This window comes from Canis aureus, chromosome 36 (genome assembly GCF_053574225.1).
Source record: "Canis aureus isolate CA01 chromosome 36, VMU_Caureus_v.1.0, whole genome shotgun sequence".
Classification (NCBI taxonomy): Eukaryota; Metazoa; Chordata; class Mammalia; order Carnivora; family Canidae; genus Canis; species Canis aureus.
The window spans coordinates 5,901,042-5,923,572 of record NC_135646.1 but is presented as its reverse complement, the minus strand read 5'-3'; the positions used below and the strand labels follow the sequence as shown (position 1 = coordinate 5,923,572).

At 50.4% G+C, this 22,531-nt stretch overlaps 1 protein-coding gene and 1 long non-coding RNA gene across 17 annotated transcripts in view; one reads left to right on the top strand and one right to left on the bottom strand.

The window, feature by feature from the left end:
* Positions 1-19,281, top strand: part of CATIP (ciliogenesis associated TTC17 interacting protein) — a 23,998-nt gene extending 4,717 nt beyond the window's left edge. For 6 of the 16 annotated variants that reach the window (XM_077885231.1, XM_077885238.1, XM_077885236.1 and 3 more), the window contains 9 exons: positions 6,465-6,557; positions 7,184-7,384; positions 7,649-7,704; positions 8,381-8,467; positions 8,662-8,829; positions 10,079-10,203; positions 11,254-11,330; positions 11,639-11,727; positions 12,937-19,281. In XM_077885231.1, the coding sequence (XP_077741357.1) occupies positions 6,465-6,557; positions 7,184-7,384; positions 7,649-7,704; positions 8,381-8,467; positions 8,662-8,829; positions 10,079-10,203; positions 11,254-11,330; positions 11,639-11,727; positions 12,937-13,167 (1,127 nt within the window). In that variant the 3' untranslated portion in view covers positions 13,168-19,281. Of the gene's footprint in view, positions 1-5,752; positions 6,303-6,464; positions 6,558-7,183; positions 7,390-7,648; positions 7,705-8,380; positions 8,468-8,661; positions 8,830-10,078; positions 10,204-11,253; positions 11,331-11,638; positions 11,728-12,936 lie in introns of those variants that run through there. The other 10 variants (XM_077885240.1, XM_077885244.1, XM_077885242.1 and 7 more) reach the window with 7 other exon arrangements.
* On the bottom strand, positions 17,774-22,522 carry LOC144306016 (uncharacterized). The gene is made up of 3 exons (XR_013373044.1): positions 22,197-22,522; positions 20,924-20,997; positions 17,774-17,939 (listed from the first exon to the last, which is right to left on the bottom strand). It is a non-coding gene; the product is annotated as an uncharacterized LOC144306016 (long non-coding RNA).
* Between the last annotated feature and the right edge of the window lie 9 nt (positions 22,523-22,531).

Sequence of the window (22,531 nt, the reverse complement as noted above, 5' to 3'; positions counted from 1 at the left end):
TACCCCATTCCCCCACTCTCACCTCCTGTCCAGCGACTTCAGTTTGTTTCCTGTGATTAAGAGTCTCTTATGGTTTGTCTCCCTCTCTGATTTCGTCTTGCTTTATTTTTTCCTCTCTTCCTCTATGATCCTCTGTTTTGATTCTTAAATTCCTCATGAGATCATATGATAACTCTTTCTCTGATTGACTTATTTCACTTAGCATAATAACCCTCTAGTTTCATCCATGTCATTGCAAATGGCAAGATTTCATTTTTGATGGCTGAGTAGTTTTCCATCGCATGTATTTACCACATCTTCTTTATCCATTCATCTGTCAATGGACATTGGGGCTCTTTCCACAATTTGGCTACTGTGGACAGCACTGCAGGTGCCCCTTTGGATCACTACATTTTTATCTTTGGGGTAAATACCTAGTATGCAATTGCTGGGTCGTAGGGTAGCTCTGTTTTCAACTTTTTGAGGAACCTCCATTCTGCTTTCCAGAGGGACTGAATCAGCTTGCGTTCACACCAATGTTGTAAGAGGGTTCCCCTTTCTCTGCATCGTCGCCAACATCTGTCCTTTCCTGACTTGTTAATTTTAGCCATTCTGACTGGGGTGAGGTGGTATATTGTTGTAGTTTTGATTTGATTTCCCTGATGCCAAGTGATGAGCATTTTCTCATGTGTCTGTTGGCCATTTGTCTTCTTTGGAGAAATGTCTGTTCAGATTTTCTGCCCATTTCTTGATTGGATTATTTGTGCTTTGGGTGTTGGGTTTGATTAAGTTCTTTTTCAAAAATATTTCTATCTATTTATTTAACAGAGAGAGTGAGGGAACACAAGCAGGGGGAGGGGCAGAGGGAGACGGAGAAGCAGGCTTCCTGTCTAGCAGGGAGCCCGATACGGGGCTCTATCCCAGGACCCTGGGATCATGACCTGAGCAGAAGGCAGGCACTTAACCGACTGAGCCACCCAGGCACCCCTGATAAGTTCTTTGTAGACTTTGGATACTAGCCCTTTATCTGATAATGCCTTTGCAAACATCTCCCATTCTATAGGTTGCCTTTTGGTTTTGTCCACTAGGCATTTTATCTTAATGAAGTCCCAATAGTTCATTTTTGCCTTTGTCTCCCTTGTCTTTGGAGAAGTGTCTGGCAAGAAGCTGCTGTGGCCAAGATCACAGAGGCTGCTGCCTGTGTTCTCTAGGATTTTAATGGATTCCTGTCTCACATTTAGGTCTTTCATCTATTTGGAGTCTATTTTTATGTATGATGCCAGGAAATGGTCCAGTTTCATTTTTCTGCCTGTGGCTGTCCAGTTTTCCCAGCACCATTTGTTGAAAAGACTGTCTTTTTTCCATTGAATATTTTTCCTGCTTTGTCAAAGATTAGTTGACCATAGAATTGAGGGTCCATGGCTGGGTTCTTTATTCTGTTCCATTGATCTACGGGTCTGTTTTTGTGCCGGGATCATACTGTATTGATTATCACAGCTTTGTAATAGAGCTTGAAATCCAGAATTGTGATGCCACCAGTTTTGGTTTTCTTTTTCAACATTCCTTTGGCTCTATGGGGTCTTTTCTGGTTCCATACAAATTTTAGGATTATTTGTTCCAACTCGGTGAAATAAGTTGATGGTATTTTGATAGGGATTGCATTGAATGTATAGATTTCTCTGGGTAGCATAGACATTTTAACAATATTTGTTCTTCCAATCCATGAGCGTGGAACGTTTTTCCATTTCTTTGTGTCTTCCTCCTTTTCTTTCGTGAGTGTTCTGTAGCTTTCTGAGTACAGATCTTTTGCCTCTTTGGTTAGGTTTATTCTTGGGTATCTTATGGTTTGGGGTACAATTATAAATGGGATGGATTCCTTAATTTCTCTTTTTTTTATCTCATTGTTAGTGTATAGAAATACAATTGATTTCTGTGCAATGATTTTATATCCTGACACTTTGCTGAATTCCTGTATGAGTTCTAGCAATTTTGGGGTCGAGTCTTTTGGGTTTTCCATATAGGGTATCATGTCATCGGCAAAGAGTGAGACTTTGACTTCTTTGCGAGTTTGGATGCCTTTTATTTCTTTTTGTTGTCTGATTGCTGAGGCTAGGACTTCTAGTACTATGTTGAACAGCAATGGTGACAGTGGACATCCCTGCTATGTTCCTGACCTTAAGGGGAAGCTCTCCGTTTTTCCCCATTGAGGATGATATTTGCTGTGGCGCTTTTCATATATAACTTTTATGATATTGAGGTATGTTCCCTCTATCCCTACACTGTGAAGAGTTTTAATCAAGAAAGGATGCTGTAGGGATCCCTGGGTGGCGCAGCGGTTTGGCGCCTGCCTTTGGCCCGGGGCACGATCCTGGAGACCCGGGATCGAATCCCACGTCGGGCTCCCAGTGCATGGAGCCTGCTTCTCCCTCTGCCTGTGTCTCTGCCTCTCTCTCTCTCTCTGTGACTATCATAAATAAATAAAAGTTAAAAAAAAATTTAAAAAAAAAAAAAAGAAAGGATGCTGTAGTTTGTCAAATGCTTTCTCTGCATCTGTTGAGAAGGTCATATGGTTCTTGTCCTTTCTTTTATTAATGTGATGTATCACATTGACTGATTTCCGGATGTTGAACCAACGTTGCAGTCCAATTTTAGTATATGTGCTGCCGAAGCGAGCACAACGTTGCAGTCCAGGAATAAATCTCACTTGGTTGTGGTAAAAATCCTTTTAATGTACTGTTGGATCCTATTGGCTAGTATTTTGGTGAGAATTTGGCATCCGTGTTCATCAGGGATATTGGTCTGTAATTCCCCTTTTTTGGTGGGGTCTTTGTCCGGTTTTAGGATCAAGGTAATGCTGGCTTCATAGAAAGAGTTTGGAAGTTTTCCTCCCATTTCTATTTTTGAAACAGCTTCAGAAGAATAGGTTAATTCTTCTTTAAATATTTGGTAGAATTCCCCTGGGAGGCCATTTGGCCCTAGACTCTTGTTTGTTGGGAGCTTTTGACGACTGCTGCAGTTTTCTTGCTCTCTATTCAGCAAGGGTCTGTTCAGATTTTCTACTTCTTCCTGTTTCAGTTTTGGTAGTTTATTCATCTCTAGGAATGCATCCATTTCTCCCAGATTGCCTAATTTGTTGCTATATAGTTGAACATAATCTTGGTATCAGTTTAAGTTTTGATCTCAGGGTCATGAGTTCAGGCTCCAGGTTGGGCTCCATACTGGGTATGGATCTTACTTAAAAATAAATGAATGAAACTAAATAAAATAAATGAATGAATGAATGAAGCAAATTTTAAGGTTTTTAAAAAATATTTTGGTTCTACTTTCAATTCCAGTAAGAATTTAACTTCAGAATTCAATTTATTTATTTATTTATTTTTTTTATTTTTTTTTTTTTTTCAGAATTCAATTTAAATCAATTATTCAGGGCAGCCCGGGTGGCTCAGTGGTTTAGCACCGCCTTCAGCCCAGGGTGTGGTCCTGGAGACCCGGGATTGAGTCCCCATCAAGCTCCCTGCATGGAATGGAGCCTGCTTCTCCCTCTGCCTGTGTCTCTGCCTCTCTCCGTGTGTCTCTCATGAATAAATAAATAAAATATTTTTTAAAATAATTAAATTATTCAACTAATTTATTTATTTTTTAAATATTTTATTTTATTTATTTTATTCCTTTTTAAAATATGTTTATTTATTCGTAACACACACACAGAGGCAGGGACACAGGCAGAGGGAGAAGCAGGCCTCCCCCAAGGAGCCCAATATGGGACTCAAACCTGGATCCCAGAATCACACCCTGAGCCAAAGGCAGACACTCAACCCCTGAGCCACCCAGGCATCCCTATTTATTTGATTCTTTAAGTATTCTCTTACACCTAACGTGGGGCTCAAACTCACAACCACCAAGATCAAGAGTTCCACCGTCTACATCTGAGCCAGCCAAGTGCCATTCAACTGCTTGATATAAATTAGAATCTCAAAACTTTTCTTTTCTTTTTAAAAAGATTTTATTTATTTATTTATTTATTTATTTATTTATTTATTTATTTAAGAGAGAAAGAGAGAGAGAGAGATCAAGCAGGGGGAAGGGCAGAGAGAGAGGGGACCTCACAGGACCTCTCTCACAGGACCCTGAGATCATGACCTGAGCCAAAGTCAGATGCTTCACCGCTGAGCCACCCAGGTGCCCCTCATGTCTTATCTTTTAAGCCCCCTCCCATGCCAAATTATTTTAAAGAATTTGAAATACCAAATATGCACAGTGTGACAACATACAAATTAATATTGCTACTTTTATTGTCTCAAACAATTCTGCATGTGATTCTAAATCTTCCTGAAGTTGATAGATAACTACCTTCCAATGAGAAGACATTGGAAAATTATCTTCCTGAGTACTAAGGTCGGGGATGGAGGGCAATTCCTTAGGTGACTGAGACTTTTGGACACTATTTTTCTTTTTTTTTTGTAACTCTGTCAGGTTGAGCCCCTTTTTAGAGCCACTATGATGTAGACTCAAACACTTACAAGGTGTGGACCAGATAGCCCACAGCCTGGGGCTTGAGTCCTACCTATCATAATTCAATTTTCATCTTTGTCACTAATCACTACCTACTCTATGGCACCGGTTGTTTGGATTCAGTGTATTGTCTATTTGCTGTTTCATTTTTCTTTGAATTCTCTCTAGGAGCCACACTGCCTTGGGTTGAGTTGTGGCTCTGTCAATTACGGTTGACCCTTGAACAACACGGGGGTGAGGTGTGCTGACAATCCCCTCTTTCCTGCACAGTTGAAGATTCCAGCATAGGGGTACCTCGTTGGTTCACTGGGAGGAGCATGCGACTCTTGATCTCAAGTTCATGAGTTAGGGCCCCACAATGGGTGTAGACATTAGTTAAATAAGTAAATAAACAAAAAAATGAAATTGAGCACTGTGTTTAAAAAAATAAAATTTAAAAAAAAAATAAAAAAAATAAAAAAATAAAAAAATAAAAAAATAAAATTTAAGTATAACTTTTGACTCCTCCAAAATTTAACTACTCGTAGCCTACTATTGACCCAAAGTCTTACAAATAACAGAAACAGTTAACACATGTTTTATATGATCTATGTATTATATACTGTGTTCTTCCAATAAAGTAAGCTAGAGAAAATGTTGTTAAGAAGTCATAAGGAAGGGTGGCTCAGCGGTTTGGCGCCTGCTTTGGCCCAGGGCGTGATCCTGGAGTCCCGGGATTGAGTCCCACATCGGGCTCTCAGCATGGATCCTGCTTCTCCCTCCTCCTGTGTCTCTGCCTCTCTCTCTATGTCTATCATAAATAAATAAATAAATAAATAAATAAATAAATCTTAAAAAAAAAAAAAGAAGAAGAAGTCATAAGGAAGAGAGGTGCCTAGGTGGCTCAGTCGTTAAGTGTTGGACTCTTGATTTTGGCTCAGGGCATGATCTCGGGGTCATGAGATGGAGGCCCCCATTGGGCTCCATGCTTGGCAGAGAGTCTGCTTGAGATTCTCTCTTTCCCTCTTCCTTTGTCCCCCCACAAAAAATAAAGTAATTAATTATTTTTTAAAAAGAAATCATAAAGAGATTACAGTTAGAGCACTGTAGCATATTTACTGAAAAACATCCACATATTAGTGGACCAGGCAGCTCAAACCCATGCTGCTCAAGGGTCAACTGTATCAGCTGTGTGACATTAGGAAAGACCCCAACGATTTCTCAGCCATAAAGTGCAGGGAAAAAAGATCCTACTCACAGGGTTAGTCTGAATACTGAATGATTGCACACACACGTGCAGCCCTCCAGAACAGTGCCAGGCCTGAGCGAGGCTGAAAGGTTTGCTGTGATTGTCATTGTTACCACCATTGCTCTCATATGACATCCAAGTGGGTTCTACGCGTGTGAGGCCATATCTGACTCAAGGTCACAACTTCCAAGGTCAATCTGGCTTTTTAAAGCTTATCATTATTGTTGTTGTCGTCGTTGTTGTCTTAGTAATCTCTATACCCACCATGGGGCTCAGACTCACCACCCTGAGATCAAGAGTCACATACTCCTCTGACTGAGCCAGCCAGGTGCTCCCTAAAGTCATCCTAATGACCCATGTCACCTCCCTGCCGTGTCATATGCTCCCTCTGCAAGATAATACTCCAGGCATGGTCTGAGCTCCAGTCCCCACAGCTCCTACCATTGCCTCCAAGGTCTGGGTGTTTTGTGAGGTGTGTTGATGGCCCTTTAAGAGGCTGTCACTGGCATCCGGTTGCCAGGGAGACAACTAGACACTGACCGGGTAGCTGAAGGCAGCATGTCCTCTAAACTTCAATCCACAGGTGGGAAGAGGCAGCTGGGATGGATATTGGAGCGGCATCTCCTCCTCTTCTCCCTCCCTCTCTCCTCCTTCTTCCTCCCTGGGGTGGCCTTGGAGAATTCTGCTTTGGGGACCCCTGTCCCTCTCCCCAAGGTTGCCATCTCAGCCTCTCCTCCCTCTCTAGGCCACAGAGCCAAGGACCACCAGCCTCCAGCCCAAGGGAGCCTGGCAGCCCTAGAGGCCAATGCTGAAGCCATCCACTTCCTCAGCAACCTCCGTGAGCCTGGACAGTGGGGGCGGTGGGAGCGTGGGGGGCGGGGGTGCAGGGTGCAGGCCCGGCCGGTCTCGCTGAGCCTTGCTGGCCCTGGCACTCAGAAAGGGTGCGAGGCCTATTTGTTGATAATTTTTTTAAAGACTTACTGTTTAATTAATTATTTGTTTATTTGAGAGAGAGTGAGCCAGTGAGCCAGTGAGCGAGAGCCCAGAGGGAGAGGGAGAAGCAGGCTCCCCACTGAGCAGAGAGCCCCAGGCAGAGCTTGATCCCAGGGCCCTGAGATCATGATCTGAGCCGAAGGCAGATGCTTAACCAACTGAGCCACCCAGACTCCCTATTTGTTTATATATATAATTTTTTTGAAGTTCGATTTGCCAACATATAGTATAACACCCAGTATTGATAACTGGAGGGAAGACCCCAAGGCCACGGGGACTGGCGGGGGGGGGGGGGAGGGGGGCAGGGAGGTCTTCACCTGTGGGGGCCAACAGAGGGTAGGCAGGAGCTGCCTGGGACATGGGGGATGAGGAAGGGGTGGGTGCAGACTGTGGGGCCCTGCTGGGGGGACAGTCAGGGAGTCGAGGCCCAGGACCTAGGGCTTCATCTGTGCCCACGGGACCCCCCCACAGAACAGGAGGAGCTGCAGATGTTGATGTTCTCCGAGACGCTGGCCATGGTCTCGGACACGGGGGAGCCCGAGGGAGAGCTGACCATTGAGGTCCAGAGAGGAAAATACAAAGACGAGCTGGGCGTGATGTCCTCGTGCGTCCTGGTGCACGCCTTCAGCCGCGGCTTCATGGACAGAATGCTCTGCGGGAACTCCCTCCTGGGCAAGCTCCCCCGCCCCCACCCCAGGACCCTCACTCAGGACCCACCCTGGGCTTCACCTTGGGACCAGAAGGCAGCAAAGCGGGTGTGTTTAGGGGGGTGATGAGGAAGTTGATCACAGACTTAGGACAAGGAAGCCACTTAGTTTTCCCTGCAGTCACACTCCTCCTGACTTGTCCAGCCTCCTGCCACCTTCCCGCCTGGCCTGTCCCCGGTGATGGGGTGACAGGGTGACGGTGACAGCAACCTTCTCCTCCCGGCCCCAGGTTACCTCTCGTGGAAACTGCATATCATGGAGCAACATAGTCAGGAGTTCATCAAGGTACCTCCTAGGGTCCCGGCCTGGACCCCAAACCGGGGTGAGAGAATGGAGACCCTGGGAGGGAGGGTGGGAGGGAGGAAAGAACATGGGCAGGGGTCGGGGGCTCAGTGGAGGTCACCCCAACTCTCTTCTGGTTCCTCTGCAATCCTCACCATGCATAACGTGGAAACCAACCCATCCGTGGCAGCAAGTTGCTTCTCATGACCTCCTAACACAGGAACCCTGGGTCCAGTCCACCCGGGGCCTCCTCCAGGCCCAAAGCCCAGCATCTCTCTGGGGGCCCCATGGTCTGGCCTTTCCCAGAGCCTGGCATTTCCCAAGGGCCTGTCACCACCTCACCTCCAAGGCCTCCTGCTCCCTGCCTCCCGTGCCCAGGCCCAGCCACCTCTTCTGGAACGCAACCGGTTTTACACACTGGAAACCACTGATGCCCAAGAACTTTCCCACAGAAACCATCCCCATCTTTGAAAACCTGTATTCTGAAGCGCAGTTGCCTTTTCACTTTGTATGACATGATCACATGCCTTCTGTTCTTGAACCTCACTACATAGGGAAGATCTTTCTACAAATTTCCCTGTTTTCTCATTCATAAAGGAGAACAGGCACAGTGACCTGGTGTGGGGGGCGCTGTTCGGGTGCAGCGGGGTGACCTCCTGATTCTCCCCTTGGCCCTTAGTTTCACATCCTCCCCCTGGAGCACAAGATGAGTTTGGTGAAGCAGGATGACCAGCTGACCATGACCAGGAGCGTCAAGGAGGGTGAGGTGAGGCTGAGAGGCAGGTAGAAGCCGTACCCTGCGTCCTCTTCGAAGCCAAGGGGAGGGGGGTGTGGACTGGGTCAGGCCAGGAGCCTGGCAGGGAGACTCAGCAGGGACCCTAGATGTGCCCACGCTTGGCTTTCCCATCCTCCCCACCCCTTCCCAGATCCGTGTCCCCAACCCAGATCTCTCCTGAACAGGAAATGAAGACCGAAGTGACTTTTTTCCCGGGGAGCTCAACCGTAGGCTTCATCTCCCAGGCTGCCAACCTGGTGTTGCTGAGGGTGATGGCCTGGCGGCAGACGGTGCCCAACAATGCCCGCTTCCTGGCCTTGGACACGGAGGGCAAACTGTGCTACTCCACTTACGTGAGGGGTCTCCCCGGGTCGGGGAGTTGGCCTGGGGAAAATCCGAAGGGGTGGGGAGGTGGGTTGGGGTAGGAGGGGGTGGGCTGGGCCCGTGCAAGTGGGACTTGCACGGTTGTCGGCCGATCACCATCACGAGTGGTGCAGGAGGCCTGGAGAGGAGGGACCCAAGCTGGGAGCAGTTGAGAGAAGCAATGCTTGTCGCACGGAAGTCAGTCCAGGAGACAGAAACACAGCAGAGGGCTGCTTTGAAAGATATATTTTTTTAACACACCATTTCCAACTGCACTTAAATGTTCTTTGATTATGTCTCAGACCTGAAGGGTATCCCCTCCCTTTTTTTTTCCCTTTCTTGTGGTTAAAACTTCATAATCAACATACCTAGGACTTCCTGCAATGTGGGAGGGTTTTTTGATTAATTAATTAATTTATTTATTCATGAGACACAGAAAGAGAGGCAGAGACATGGGCAGAGGGAGAAGCAGGCTCCCTGCAGGGAGCCTGATGCGGGACTCGATCCCAGGACCCCGGGATCACACCCTGAGCCAAAGGCAGTTGCTCAACCACTGAGTCACCCGGGTGCCCTACAATGTGGGATTTTTTTTTTTTTTAATGTGGGATCTTTAAAGTTGTGCCTCTAAACACACATTCTGGGTGCTAATTTGAAAATGACATTCTAGTCTTTTCTATCATGACAAACGTGACAAACAGCAATGTGTTTGACACTAACAAGCCATGTCACTCCCCCCTCCACCCCACCTTCTTTGAAACACATGTTTTATATCAGCACTTTCTGCCCATGGCCGTAGCTGCTCCAAGGGTTTAAGTTTTCACAACAGAGCAGCCTGCCTGCAGCCACAGATCTCAATCAACACCGCCCCCCACCCCACCCTACCCCACCCCACCCCCGCAAAGCATCAAGTGCCCCTCCCTCAAATAGCCCAACTCCCCACTCTCCCCGCCCCCCTTCCTCACCCCTCATCCCTGTAACTGAATCTGCCAACTAGAAGCAGTTGGTCATCGAGATGATGCGGGGAGGGCTGGGGTGCAGCAACGGTGGGGGGGGGGCCTGCACCCACTTAAGTGCAACTGAAATCCCGTGGTGCCTGAGGGTCTGGACAGCCAAGAGTTGCTTATCACTGATAAACAAGGAAGGAAGTGGCAAGATGTGGAAAAGGGCCAGGGTGAGATTTGGGGGAGATCCTGGTGGGCATCCCCCTCACCTCCTTCCCTCCTTTTTGGCTGCTGCCAGCAAGCCCTGGGCTTCCAGACCATTGAAGTGGACCGCCAGCAGGTGCGAGTGTTCATCGTGGAGCAGACCGTCCACTCGGTGAAAGGCGTCCCCAGGTCCTGCCAGTTTTACCTGCTCTCGGACGGGTGAGCTACTGACAGTGGCGGCCAGGGGGCAGTGTGGAGCGGGAGCGTGGGTGCTGGACCGCGGGGCGGCCCAGGCTGAAGGGGGACTACTGTCTGTGGGACGCCCCCAGGAAGCGTGCCCCCTTGCTTGATCCACACCACTCACTCTTCCTTCACGTATTTCCTCCTGCACCACGCGCAATGCCCACGCATTCACCTGATGCTCACCAAGGAGCCCTGAATGGCTGAGGTCAATGCTGACCGGCCCAGGCCTAAGGCCTAGAGGCCCAAGCAGCTGCCGGGGCGGGGCGCAGGGGGCGTAATGCTGAAAAGCAACAAGTTTTGAACAACTTGACATTAGATGGAATCCATGTGCTGGCGGAAAGCATCCTGGCACACTGCCAAGCCGTCAGCAGCCCGGCACAGGCACCAAAGTATGAGATAATTTGGGGTGGGGGTGAGGAGTAAGAATTTACTTCTTGAAATTCCCAAAGAGGTATTGATATAATAATCATTACACTGGGGGGGGAAAGTAATTGGATTGTTGGCTTTCTTTATTTGATAACTTAGCATGTTGTTTCTTTTTTTTTTTTTTTAAGATTTTATTTATTTATTCATGAGAGACACACAGAGAGAGGCAGAGACACAGGCAGAGGGAGAAGCAGGCTCCCTGCAGGGAGCCCCAAATGGGATTCGACCTCAGGATCCCAGAATTCCAGGACCCTGGGATCGCAACCTGAGCCGAAGGCAGATGCTCAACCACTGAGTCCCCAGGCGCCCCTGGCATGTTGTTTCTATCTTGAGTGTCCCCTAGCTGGAGGCTCATGGTATTTTTGGTGCTAGAGTTCTCATGCCAGCCCTGGCACACCAGCACACACGTCCAAGGGCATGAGCAAGACCCAGTTTGAAAAGCAGGGGCCGTTATCTGGGGGCCTAGACATGAACACAACCCTGGAACTGAAAGATAAATAGGGGTGTTGGGGAAGCAGCAGTAAAGGGAGGCCCCCAGCCCCTCAGGGGAGCGGGCTGGTCTGGGAAGACTCCCACTCTCACACCCGCGTTGTATTCCAGGCACTTGGCCAAGAGAATCCAGGTGGGTTCCCCCGGCTACTGCATGATCCCCAAGATGCCTGTCTTGAGGGAGAAGGGTGAGTGAAACCTCTGGCTGGAGGAGAGTGGGGGAGAGGTGGGAAATCCTGGGGCCCCCCAGGGTGCAGAGGCTGGGCTCAGTGTGGGATCAGAACCTGAAACAGGTGGGGGAAGCTCTGCCCCCCAGCCCCTGACCCCAAGGCCACTAGGGGAGGCTCGTTGAGCAGGGAAGGCCTTCCAGCCATCTGAGCAGAACCCGGGGACTTTACCGAGCCTGCGGTGTGGCGGGTGTGGCCCTGGGGCAGCCCCTGTGTATCCCGGAAGGTTCTGGGGCCAGCCTGTGCAGCCTTCCTCTCTGCCCATCCAGAGGAGATTGAGCCCCGCCCCGTATTTGGGAAGAAGCCCCTGGTGTGGGAGGAGGATCTGGAGCTCTCCTCGAGGTTCCTGGACCGGAAGGTGAGGGGGGGCTGCAGCCAACCTGGGGTCCCCCTCTCCCCGCCGGGGAGCCTCCTTGAAATGCACCCAGCGACGGCGGGGAGGCCCTGCGGGGAGGCCCTGCGGGGAGGGGTGAGGGGCGGGGTTCCCGGGGTGGGGCACGGGGTGCCGAGGTGGAGGCGTGGGATGCCAGGGGCACGGAGTGCCGAGGGGCGAGGAGTGCCGAGGCGGGGGCACGGGGTGCCGGGGGGGGGGGGGGGGCGCGCAGGGTGCCCGGGGGGGGGGGCGGAGTGCCGGGGGGGCACGAGGTGCCGGGGTGTGGCGGGGTGTCTGGGGGCGTGGGGTGCCGGGAGGCGCGGGGTGCCTAGGTGGGGGCGCGGGTGCCTGGGGGACTTAGGGTGCGGGGGGCGCGGGGTGCCTGGGGGGTGCAGGGTGCCGGGGGGGCGCGGGGTGCCGGGGTGCGCGGGTGCCGGGGGCGCGGGGAGTGCTGGGTGCCGGGGGCGCGGGGGGTGCGGGGTGCCGGGGGCGCGGGGGGCACGGGGGGCCTGGGGTGCGGGGGATGCGGGGTGCCTGGGGGCGCGGTGTGCCAGGGCGCAGGTGGTGCGGTGTGCCGGGGGTGCGGGGGGCGAGGGGTGCCGGGGGGGCGCGGGGTGCCGGGGCGCGGGGGGCCGGGGGTGCAGGGGGTGCGGGGTGCCTGGGGCGCGGGGTGCCTGGGGGCGCGGGGGGTGCGGTGTGCCGGGGGGTGCGGGGGCGCGGGGTGCTTGGGGGCGCAGGGTGCCAGGGGGGAGCGGGGTGCCGAGATGGGGACGTGGGGTGCCTGGGGGCGCGGGGTGCCGGGGGAGCGCTGGGTGCCGGGGGGCGCGGGGTGCGGGGGTGGCACGGGGTGCCGGGGTGCGGGGGTGCGGGGGCGCGGGGTGCCGGGGGTACGGGGGGGTGCCTGGGGGCGCGGGGTGCCGGGGGCGCGCGGGGTGCGGTGTGCCGGGGGGCGCGGGGTGCCGGGGGGGGGCGCGGGGTGCTTGGGGGCGCGGGGTGCCAGGGGGGCGCGGGGTGCCGGGGGAGCGCTGGGTGCCTGGGGGCGCGGGGTGCGGGGGTAGCACGGGGTGCCGGGGTGCGGGGTGCCTGGGGGTGCGGGGGTGCGGGGTGCGGGGTGCCTGGGGGCGCGGGGGGGGGCGGTGTGCCGGGGGGCGCGGGGGCGGGGTTCCGGGTCGCGCTCAGGCTCGGCCCCGCCAGGAGGAGCTCCGCGTCAGGCACGCCGGCTACCTGCGGCAACACCCCGAGGCCCGGGCGCTGGTCGCCGACTTCCTGCTCTTCCTGCTGCTGCGCCAGCCCCGCGACGTGGTCGCCTTCGCCGCCGAGCACTTCGGGCCCTTCGCGAGCCGCCGCCCGCCGCCGCCCGCCCTGCGCTCCTCCACGCGGCGCAGCCCCTTCCGCTCGCCGAGCCCGGGGCGCCCCCCCGCCTAGGGCCTGCGGGTGCGGGTGCGGGTGCGGGTGCGGGTGCGCGAGGCCGGGCGCCGCGGGGACGCAGCGGGGACGGGCGGGACTCCCCCGAGGCGCGCCTTACCCGCTGTGGGGTTTTTTGCGGGGGGGCGGAGGGGGGAATAAATGGGCCCCGGCCCCGCGCTTCCGCTGTGGGCGCGGGAACCTTCCCTGGCCAGAGTCTTGTGTCTTGGCTTGAAAAGAGGAACAGGGTTAAATTAACAGGGTTCATCAGCGAATCTCGGGCTTCTTCTGAGGCGGTATCATCAAATCCCTGTATCATCAGTATCCCTATAACATCAATATCCTTATATCATCAATATCCCTATTTGACAGAGAAGAAAATAGAGGCATGGAAAAGGTTAAGCAAGTAGCTTAGAGGCTTAGTACTTAGGGAACGGGAGTCGGACCAGAGCCAAAACTCACGCTTAGTCACCAGGTTAGTAGGGACGGAGGGGCGAGGCTTCTGGGCACTCAGAATCCTTCTGGATGCCACTAATAGAATGAATTACCCTGCTTCCACCTCCCCATCCCCCCACCCAAGAAAAAGAGCAGGGCTTGGGGGCGATCTGGATGACCAGCGGCCTCGCTCTTCACCTCTGAAGCCTCCCAAAACACCCGGCTCTCCAGCTGTCCACACACCACCTCCTTTTTTCCCCTGACACACAGGAACCCCCAAACTGCGTGCAAGGTCCCCAGTTAATGACTCCCTGAGAACAAAGGAGAGGCAAGGGATCATGGGGTCCTTTAAGCTCCTCCTTATACAATGTCAGTACAGCCAATGGCTTGTTTCTGCGCAGGGCTGGCCACAGCTCATCGGCAAATATTAGACAACCCCCTCCAGGACAGCTGGCAAGGGGGGTGCAGTCTCCATCCCTCCATCTAGGCACTCATGGGCAGGCATCTTCCAGCTGAGGGACCCCCCCCCACCAAGAAGCTCTACCTGTGATGACGGTGGCCGTGACTCCAGACTCAAGGTAGCAAGGCCCATGAGTTCTCCCCTGAGTTGAGCCTTAAAGAATTTTTAACAAGATCTTTTATTGTCCCCAGTCCTTATTTCAAAAGAAATTCATGTTCACTAGAGAAATCTGAACCAAAAGAAGAAAGTGAAATCACCCCAATTTCTCAACCTAGAGGTTTTTTGGCAAATATCCTCTTTACTCTTTTTGATGTGTAAAAGTGGCCTGTGTTCCTTTAGCATGTACTCTGTCAAGGAGTTTTTGGACATGACCTTTTTTTTTTATTCTTGTAGTTGAGGTACAGCATTATATTAGCTTCATGTTAAGCACTTGTTTTAAATTCTTTTTTTTTTTTTAAGTAATATCTACACCCAAGGTGGGGCTCAAACTCCTGACCCCAAGATTGGGAGTCACATGCTCTTCTGACTGACCCAGCCAGGCGCCCCCACGTCAAGCGCTTTTATGTAAGACGTTTGATCTGGTCTTTAAAATTCCAAGGGAACTTTTTTTAAAACAAAAATGAGACCATACAGTAATACATGCTCATTAACTGATAATTACATACTTAATTATGTTCCTTAAAAGTTTTAAACATTCCAGATAAAGCTGGAAACTTCTGGCCCCAATCTTCTCATGTTTTGTGACATTTTCCCCCTGTATTAAAGCTGGCTTTCTTTCGTTTAACAATATATTTTGAAAGAGTTCCATGGCATTACACAGTCTTCTATTTTTGATGGATCTACCATAATTTTTTTTCAAAGATTTTATTTATTTATTCATGAGAGACACACAGAGAGGGGCAGAGACACAGGCAAAGGGAGAAGCAGGATCCCTGTGGATCCACCCGACTCGATCCCAGGACCCCAGATCACGACCTGAACTGAAGGCAGATGCTCAACCACTGAGCCACCCAGGTGTCCCCCTACCATAATTTTTTTAGAGATTTATTTATCTATTTGAGAGAGAGAACACGAGCAGAGGGTGGGAGGAAGGGGCAAAGGGAGAGGGAGAGAGAGAATCCTCAAGCTGACTCCCCACAGTGCGCAGAGCCAGTCTCGGGGCTCGATCCCAGGTCCCTGAGATCATGGCCTGAGCCGAAATCAAGAGTCGGTCACTTAACCTACTGAGCCACCCAGGCGCCCCTAACTAGACACGTAGGATTTTTATTAATGATCAGCTAAAGCATTCCAGGCAGAGAAAGTGGTGTGAATGAAGAGTAGAAGTAGGAAGGCAATGTGTATTTATGGTCTAGAGCAGTGCTGTGCCCCAGAACTTTCTGCAATGATGGGAATGTTCTGTATTTGTAATATCTCACACAATAGCCGTTAGCCTTTTGTGGCCACTGAGCACAAGAAATGTGGTTAATATGAGTGAGGAACTAGACTTTGCTTTAATTTTGGTTTCAATTTGACCAAATGTGGCCCCCAGCTGCCGTACTGGACGGCAACAGCTCTAGAGGGTAAGGTGTCTCCATCCAACCTGACACTCAGCTCAACAAATACCAGGTCCCTTCCACGTGCCAGGAACGTTCTGGTCAGTGGGAGATCAGCAGTGACAGGACAAAAGCTCCCGTCCTCATGATGCTTACAGGTGGCATGGGGAGACAGATAAACACAAGAAGTAATTTCATATGTGCAGTTTTGGAGATTTATGGGGTGGAAAAATAAGGCCAAGTCTTGGGTAGAAAGTGACTCAGAGTTGGAGGGTTGAGGGTGGAGACTTCAGAGAGGGCCTTCCTGGCGTCTCGGGTGAGCTGGGACCTGAATGAATGACAAGGGGTCGGACCTGTGGAGAGCTGTGGGAAAAGCACTCCAGGCAGAGGGAACCGCAGGACGAGGGCTCCTGAGCATGGCCCGCTGCAGTCAGAGGGCCAGGAAGGCTGGAGCACAATAGGGCAGGAGAGGTGGGGGGACAGAGTGCTCAGTCATCGTGAGGTAGACGGGCCCGGGTGGCAGAGGGCTCCCCTCCCGGGCAAGTTCACTTCATCTGTGCAGAACTGAAACCCAAGGGCTCAGCCCAGTGCACCCAGAACACTCCCGCAGGGCTCCTGAGAGTCCCCTCCAGTCCCCAATGCTCAGGCAGGAAGGAGGCCAGTGACATCTGACCCACTGACATCCTTCCTCTGCTGAGCTCCCTTGTGTCCAGCGACTCACGAAGGAGCCCACTGCCCCCGCCCCGTGACATCCATTGCAAAACGGGTTCGTTTTTCCATCTTATCATTTGCCCCCCAGAACTTCGATGACCCCTTCCTCTCGCTCCCTCGCCCCAAGGCGTATATGTCTCTGGGCGGAGAAGAACCAAGCACTGAGCACTTACGAGGCTCCAAGCACTGGGCTAGGATCTGGGGGTGCCGTGGGAGCATCAGGGCCACCCCGATCCGCGTGGCCCACACTCAGCCTGGACCCAGACCACAGGAAGCGCTGAGAAGGAAACACATACCTGGGACAGTGGTGTGTAACGTGCACGGGACCAGGCGTGGGAGCCCGGGGTGGAGGGCAGTGGGCAACAAACGACAATATTATTACTGAGCGAGTGCTAGGTAGCACGTGTTGTTTTGATCCCTCTACACACGGTAATTTGTGAGATTCTCACAACAGCCGTGTGAGGGCGGATCTAGTCTTGTGCCCATTTTACAGATGCAGGAAAGTTAAGGCCAAGACCATGCACTGGCTGGTGGCAGAGCCAGGATTTGGGCCCAGGGATCTGGCTCGAGTACGCGTGCAAATTCACTCTGATACACAGATCAGATGTGACTCTCTAGACACAGATCTCAGTAGAGAGAAGAGGTATCTTCCTGCCGCAGATACTCCCATAGTAGGCTGGGCTGTACCCCGTCCTTCCCCTTCCCCGAGCTCCCAGAAACTGCCCATCCCCTCCCCGCTCTCCCGGACAGCAGCCTCACTCCTGCGGCACATGGCAAGGGCGTTGCGCTGAGGGAGCCCACAGCCCAATTCTGGAGAAATCAAGGAGGGCTTCCTGGAAGAGGTCACCCCAGTGCTGCCTCCTGAGGGACACAAGGCTGTTTGCCAGACAAAGGGTGTCAAGGGTGCTTGTGGAGGAAGCAGCATGTGCAGAGTCCCAGAGGTGAGAGGGAGGGAGCCCTGAATGTTCTAGCTGCCGAATCCAAAGGCTTGGGTGGGCAAGTCTGGGAACCAAACCACCAGAGGCAGCAACGTTTGCAGCAGAAAACGCATCTCGGGTTCCGAAGGACTGGCGGTGGCTGCGGACTAAGGAAGCCCATTTATAGGAGCAACCATCAGGGCACCCGGGGGCGGGGGGGGGGGGGGGGCTCAGTGGTTGCGTGTCTGCCTTTGGCTCGGGTTGTGATCCCGGGGTCCTGAGGTCGAGTCCTGCTTGGAGGGAGCCTGCTTCTCCCTCTGCCTATGTCTCTTCTCTGCCTCTCTCTCTGTGTGTCTCTCATGAATAAATAAAACCTTAGAAATTAAAAAAAAAAAAAAAGTGGCGGGCAGGGAGCAGCCAGCTGCAGAGTGCTAGGTGCATTTCTTGGGCTTCACAAACACTCTTTGGGGTGAGTACTTTTATTATCACCACTTTCCAGGCAAGGAAACTGAGGGCCTAAGGAACTTACCTGAGTCACAGAGCTAGTAAAAGTAAGATTCAAACCCAGGCCATTTAATTCCAGAAGCTCTGTTTTATTTTTTTTGTTTTTTTGTTTTTTTGGGTTTTTTGCTTTTCGTTTTGTTTTTAATCGACGTTATTGAGGTGTAATATCCATTCAATAAAACCCATCCTTTTCTTCCACTTTAAATATTGAGATCACTGCAGATTCCCACATATCTGTAGGAAAAAAATATAGAGAGATCTCATGTACACTTTGCCCACCTCCCAACAGTGCTAACATCTTGCAGACTCGTTATACAATATTACAGCCAGGACTTTTTTTCTCCCACTTTTTGGGAGGTGCCAAGATATATATAAAATTTACCCTTTAACCCTCTTTAGGTGTATAATTCAGTGATATTAAGGCTATTCACACTGTTGTGCAACCATCGCCATCATCCATTTCCGGAACATTGCTAGTGTCCTAGATTAAACTCTAAACCCATTGAAGAGGAACTGCTCCTTCTCCCTTCCCCTAGCTCCTGGAAATCATCGTTTTACTTTTTGTCTCTATATGTCTATGCTGAGTACTCATGTAAATGGACTCTTACTTGTCCTTTTGTGTCTGGCTTATTTTACCTAGCATAATGTTTTCAAAACTCATCCATGTTATAGTATGTACCAGACTTTCCTTTTTATTTTTATTTTTTTAACTTTTTAATAATATTTTATTTACTTATTTGACAGAGAGAGGAGAGAGCAAGCCAATGGGTATGGTGGAGGGTAGAGAGAGGGGTGAGGGTGTCTATGGGAGGGTAACTTGAAGGATCCTTTTGGTGTTAGAACTGTTCAAGTATCTTGACCTTGGTGGTGGACCCACAAACCTACACACGTGATAAAATTGTATAGGACTTCACACATACACACACATACAGACACACACACACAGATGAGTAGAAATAAAACAGGAAATCTGAAAATGATCAGTGGATTATGTCAATGTCAGTATCCTGGTTGTATTGAAACTAGGGGTTTAGGGGCATCTGGGTGGCTCAGTCGATTGAGCAACTATCTTCGGCTCAGGTTGTGTTCCCAGGGTCACAACCTGAACTGAAGCTAGATTCCATACCCACTGGCGGCCGTTAATCTGACTTTCACTTCCAAAACTTTGTCATTGCAAATATGTTCTGTAAATGGAACAATATATTTGTAACCTTCTGAGACAAACTTTTTTTCACTCAGCATGATTTCCTGGAGATTCATCCAAGTAATTGTAGCAATGGTTCGTTTCTTTTATTGTGGAGCTGTAATCCATGGTCTGTACAGCCATTAGTTTAACCATTCTCCTGTCAAAGGACATTTGGGCTAATTCTAATCTTTATCACAAATAACACTGGAGGGACGCCTGGGTGGCTCAGCGGTTGAGCGCCTGCCTTCGGCTCAGGGTATGATCCCAGAGTCCCGGGATCGAGTCCCACATCAGGCTCCTTCCATGGAGCCTGCTTCTCCCTCTGCCTATGTCTCTGCCTCTCTCTGTGTGTCTCTCATTAATAAATAAATAAAATCTTTTTTAAAATAACACTGCAACTTATATACAGATTTTTGTGTGTATGTTCACACCTATGTTCAAACCTATGTTGGTTTTAGTTTCTCTGGGATAAATGCCCAGGAGTATGTTCTACAGTTTAGATACACCATAGTTTGATTAACCATTCCCCTAGTAAAAGACAATGTGGGTTGCTTCCGTTGGGCTATTACAAATAAAGCTGCTATAAGAATTTGTGTGCAGATTTCTGTGTGAACATGAACCATTTCTCTGGGAAAAAATGCCCGACAGTGCAGTTGCTAGATCATATGGTAAGTTGCATTTTTATTTTTTTAAGAAATCCCCTAACTATGTCCAGAGTGGCTGTAGCATTTTACCTTCAAATGAGGGATCTAGTTTCTCCACATCATTGTCAATATTTGGTATTGTGACTGTTTCGTTTTTCTTTTAGCCAGTCCAATAGGAGTGTAGCAATATCTCATTATGATTCTAATTTGCAGTTCCCTGATGGCTAATGGCGCTGAACATCTTTCCCTGAGTTTGTTTGCCATCTGTACATCCTATTTGGTGAAATGTCTGTTCATGATTTTTGCCCATTTCTAACTGAATTGCTTGGTTTTTCACTGTTAAGTAAGTAGGAAGAGATTTTTCTCTTTGTCAGATATGTGGTTTGCAAATATTTTCTCTGAGTATTTTTTTAAAGATTTTATTTATTTATTTATTCATGAGAGACACAGAGAGAGAGGGAGGCAGAGACACAAGCAGAGGGAGAAGCAGGCTCCATGCAGGAAGCCCGACGCGGGACTTGATCCTGGGACTCCAGGGCCGAAGGCAGGCGCTAAACCACTGAGCCACCCGGGGATCCCCCTTCTCTGAGTATTTAGTTTGTCTTTTCATCCTCTTAAAAGGACCCTGCACAGAGCAAACGCTGGTAATTTTGTTGAGGCCCAATTTATCAATTTTTTTCCTTTATGGATCATGCTTTTGGTGTTGAGTCTAAGTCTTTGTCTAGTCCTAGATCCTGAAGATTTTCTCCAACTTTTATCTTAAAATTTTTAGTTTTATATCTACTTTTAAGTCTGTAATCCATTTTGAGGAAATTTCTTCATGAAAGCTCACCCTAAACCCACAGGGTTTAGGATTCAGCGGCAGTTCCAGGCCCAAGGGGACTGCCATGGAGATTTCTGGAGCTCTACCTCAGTAGCTCCTCACTTGCTGATAATTCTGCCAGGAAACTCTGCTCTTAACTATCACACTGCACTGCCTCTTCCATAAGGTAGAGGTTGGGCAGGTATTGATCAGTTATTAATCAGTTATCCTTGCTGAGTCTACCCTAGTGTTCTCCAGAGAAACAGAACCAACAGAAAAATATAGATGATAGTGTGCCTGGGTGGCTCAGTGGTTGAGCGTCTACCCTCAGCTCAGGTCCCCATTGAGTCCCATGTTGGGTTCCCAGCAGAGGAGCCTGCCTCTTCCTCTGCCTGTGTCTCTGCCTCTTTCCCTGTGTTTCCCATGAATAAATAAAATCTTAAAAAAGAAAGAAAAGAAAGAAAGAAAGGAAGGAAGAAAATAAAGATGGATAGATAGAAAGATACTAAAGACTTGGTTCACATGAGTATGGAGACTGAGGAGTCCCAAGATCTGCAGGCTGGAGACCCAGGTACACTGACGGTACCTGCAATTCCAGTCTGAGTCCGAAGGCCCGAGAATCAGGAGAGTCAATGGTCTAAGTTCCAGTCCAAGGCAAGCCTGAGGGCAAGAGAAGTTCTCAGTTCAAAGACAGGCAGAGAGAGTGAACACTGCCTTACTCAGCCCTTCGTTCCATTCAGTGGGTTGGATGAGGCCCACCCTCATTGGGAAGAGAAATCTGCTTTACTCAGCCCATAGATTCCAAAGTTAATCTCCTCCAGAAATACCCTCGCCGACACACCCTGAATATCTGACCAAGTGTCAGCGCACACTGTGACCCTGTCAAGTTGACAATAAAAGTAACCATCACAACATCCTACCCCAGCCCCAACCCCAGCCATCCCCTACAAGCCCAGATAGTGATTGGGAAATTTGAGACTGTGCAGCTCATTGAGCAATAGGATTGCACAGTGACAAACCATGACGTTCCTCTCTCCTCTATGAATGACCTATCATTCACTCTTCCTCCCATACCCCCACCTCTCCAGCCCCTCCAACCTCTCCCATCCTTGAGGAGCCAGGAAATTGGTTGCCAAAGCCTCCCACCCGACTCCCAAGCTTTGGCTAAAGTGTTTGACATGACATGGGGATCCATCATGTCCTAGTTCAGGTCTGGGCCTGAGAGGTTGGCCCTGTTTTCTCTGGATCCTGAGATCTCAGACCTTGGAGCTGGAAACCCCAAAGATTGGTTTTGAATTTTCTTGGCAGAAAAAGAAGGCCACAGGAGAGAGGACAGGAGTGGGCACGGGAAGGAGAAGGCCCTAAGGGAGTTAAGTGGTGGGGGCACACGACAGGCAAGGAGAAGCAGTCGGGACCTGGAGAGTCTTACCCGCCACCCCCCCCCCATTCATCCAGAGCTTACAGATGATAACCCTCAAGTGGAAGCCAGCCTAAAGGAATCTTTTGTTTAGATTACACAGTATTTTCAATGTTTTTAGCCTACGATTCAAAAAGCATATGTTGCATAAAACTCAAAACTTTCCAATATTCTTGACAAATCAGAAGATGTGGTGACAGTGGGCACACCTTCCCCCATGACAATTGGCTAGAACTCTGGAGGCACTGCCCTGTTCAGGCAGTGTCCCTTGTGTAGCTACAGTCACCACCACTCCCTGTTACCCGCCGCCCCCCGACCCCCAACAATGAGGCTCAGCACCATTTCTCATTTAACACTGAACCACCAGCACTGGTTTTCTTACTCCCTACCTGTCTTTTTTTTTTTTTTTTTTTTTCCCTACCTGTCTTGTAGGTTATCTTACCTGCTTGGCCTTCTTGGGCATCTAGTTTTAACCTCTCAGCTAGTCTGAGCCCTTCATGTAACAGAAGAAACAAGTTTAGAAAAGGGCTGGCCTGGTGACAATCTTAAGTGAGTCAGTGGCAGGATCGGGACCAGAATTCCAGCGCCACGTTCTTCTGAGGCTCTCTCTGGCCGGAGTCATCAATGCACGTCCCTGTGGCACTGCCTGACGGTCTTCCCCTCTGAGGCACTCAAGGGGAAACTGAGGCTTGGTAGCCATCAGGACTCCCATTGCCAGGAACTCCAGACTGAAGTGAAGGGCCTGACTGCTTGTGTGGGGCGGGTGGGGGGGGCAGC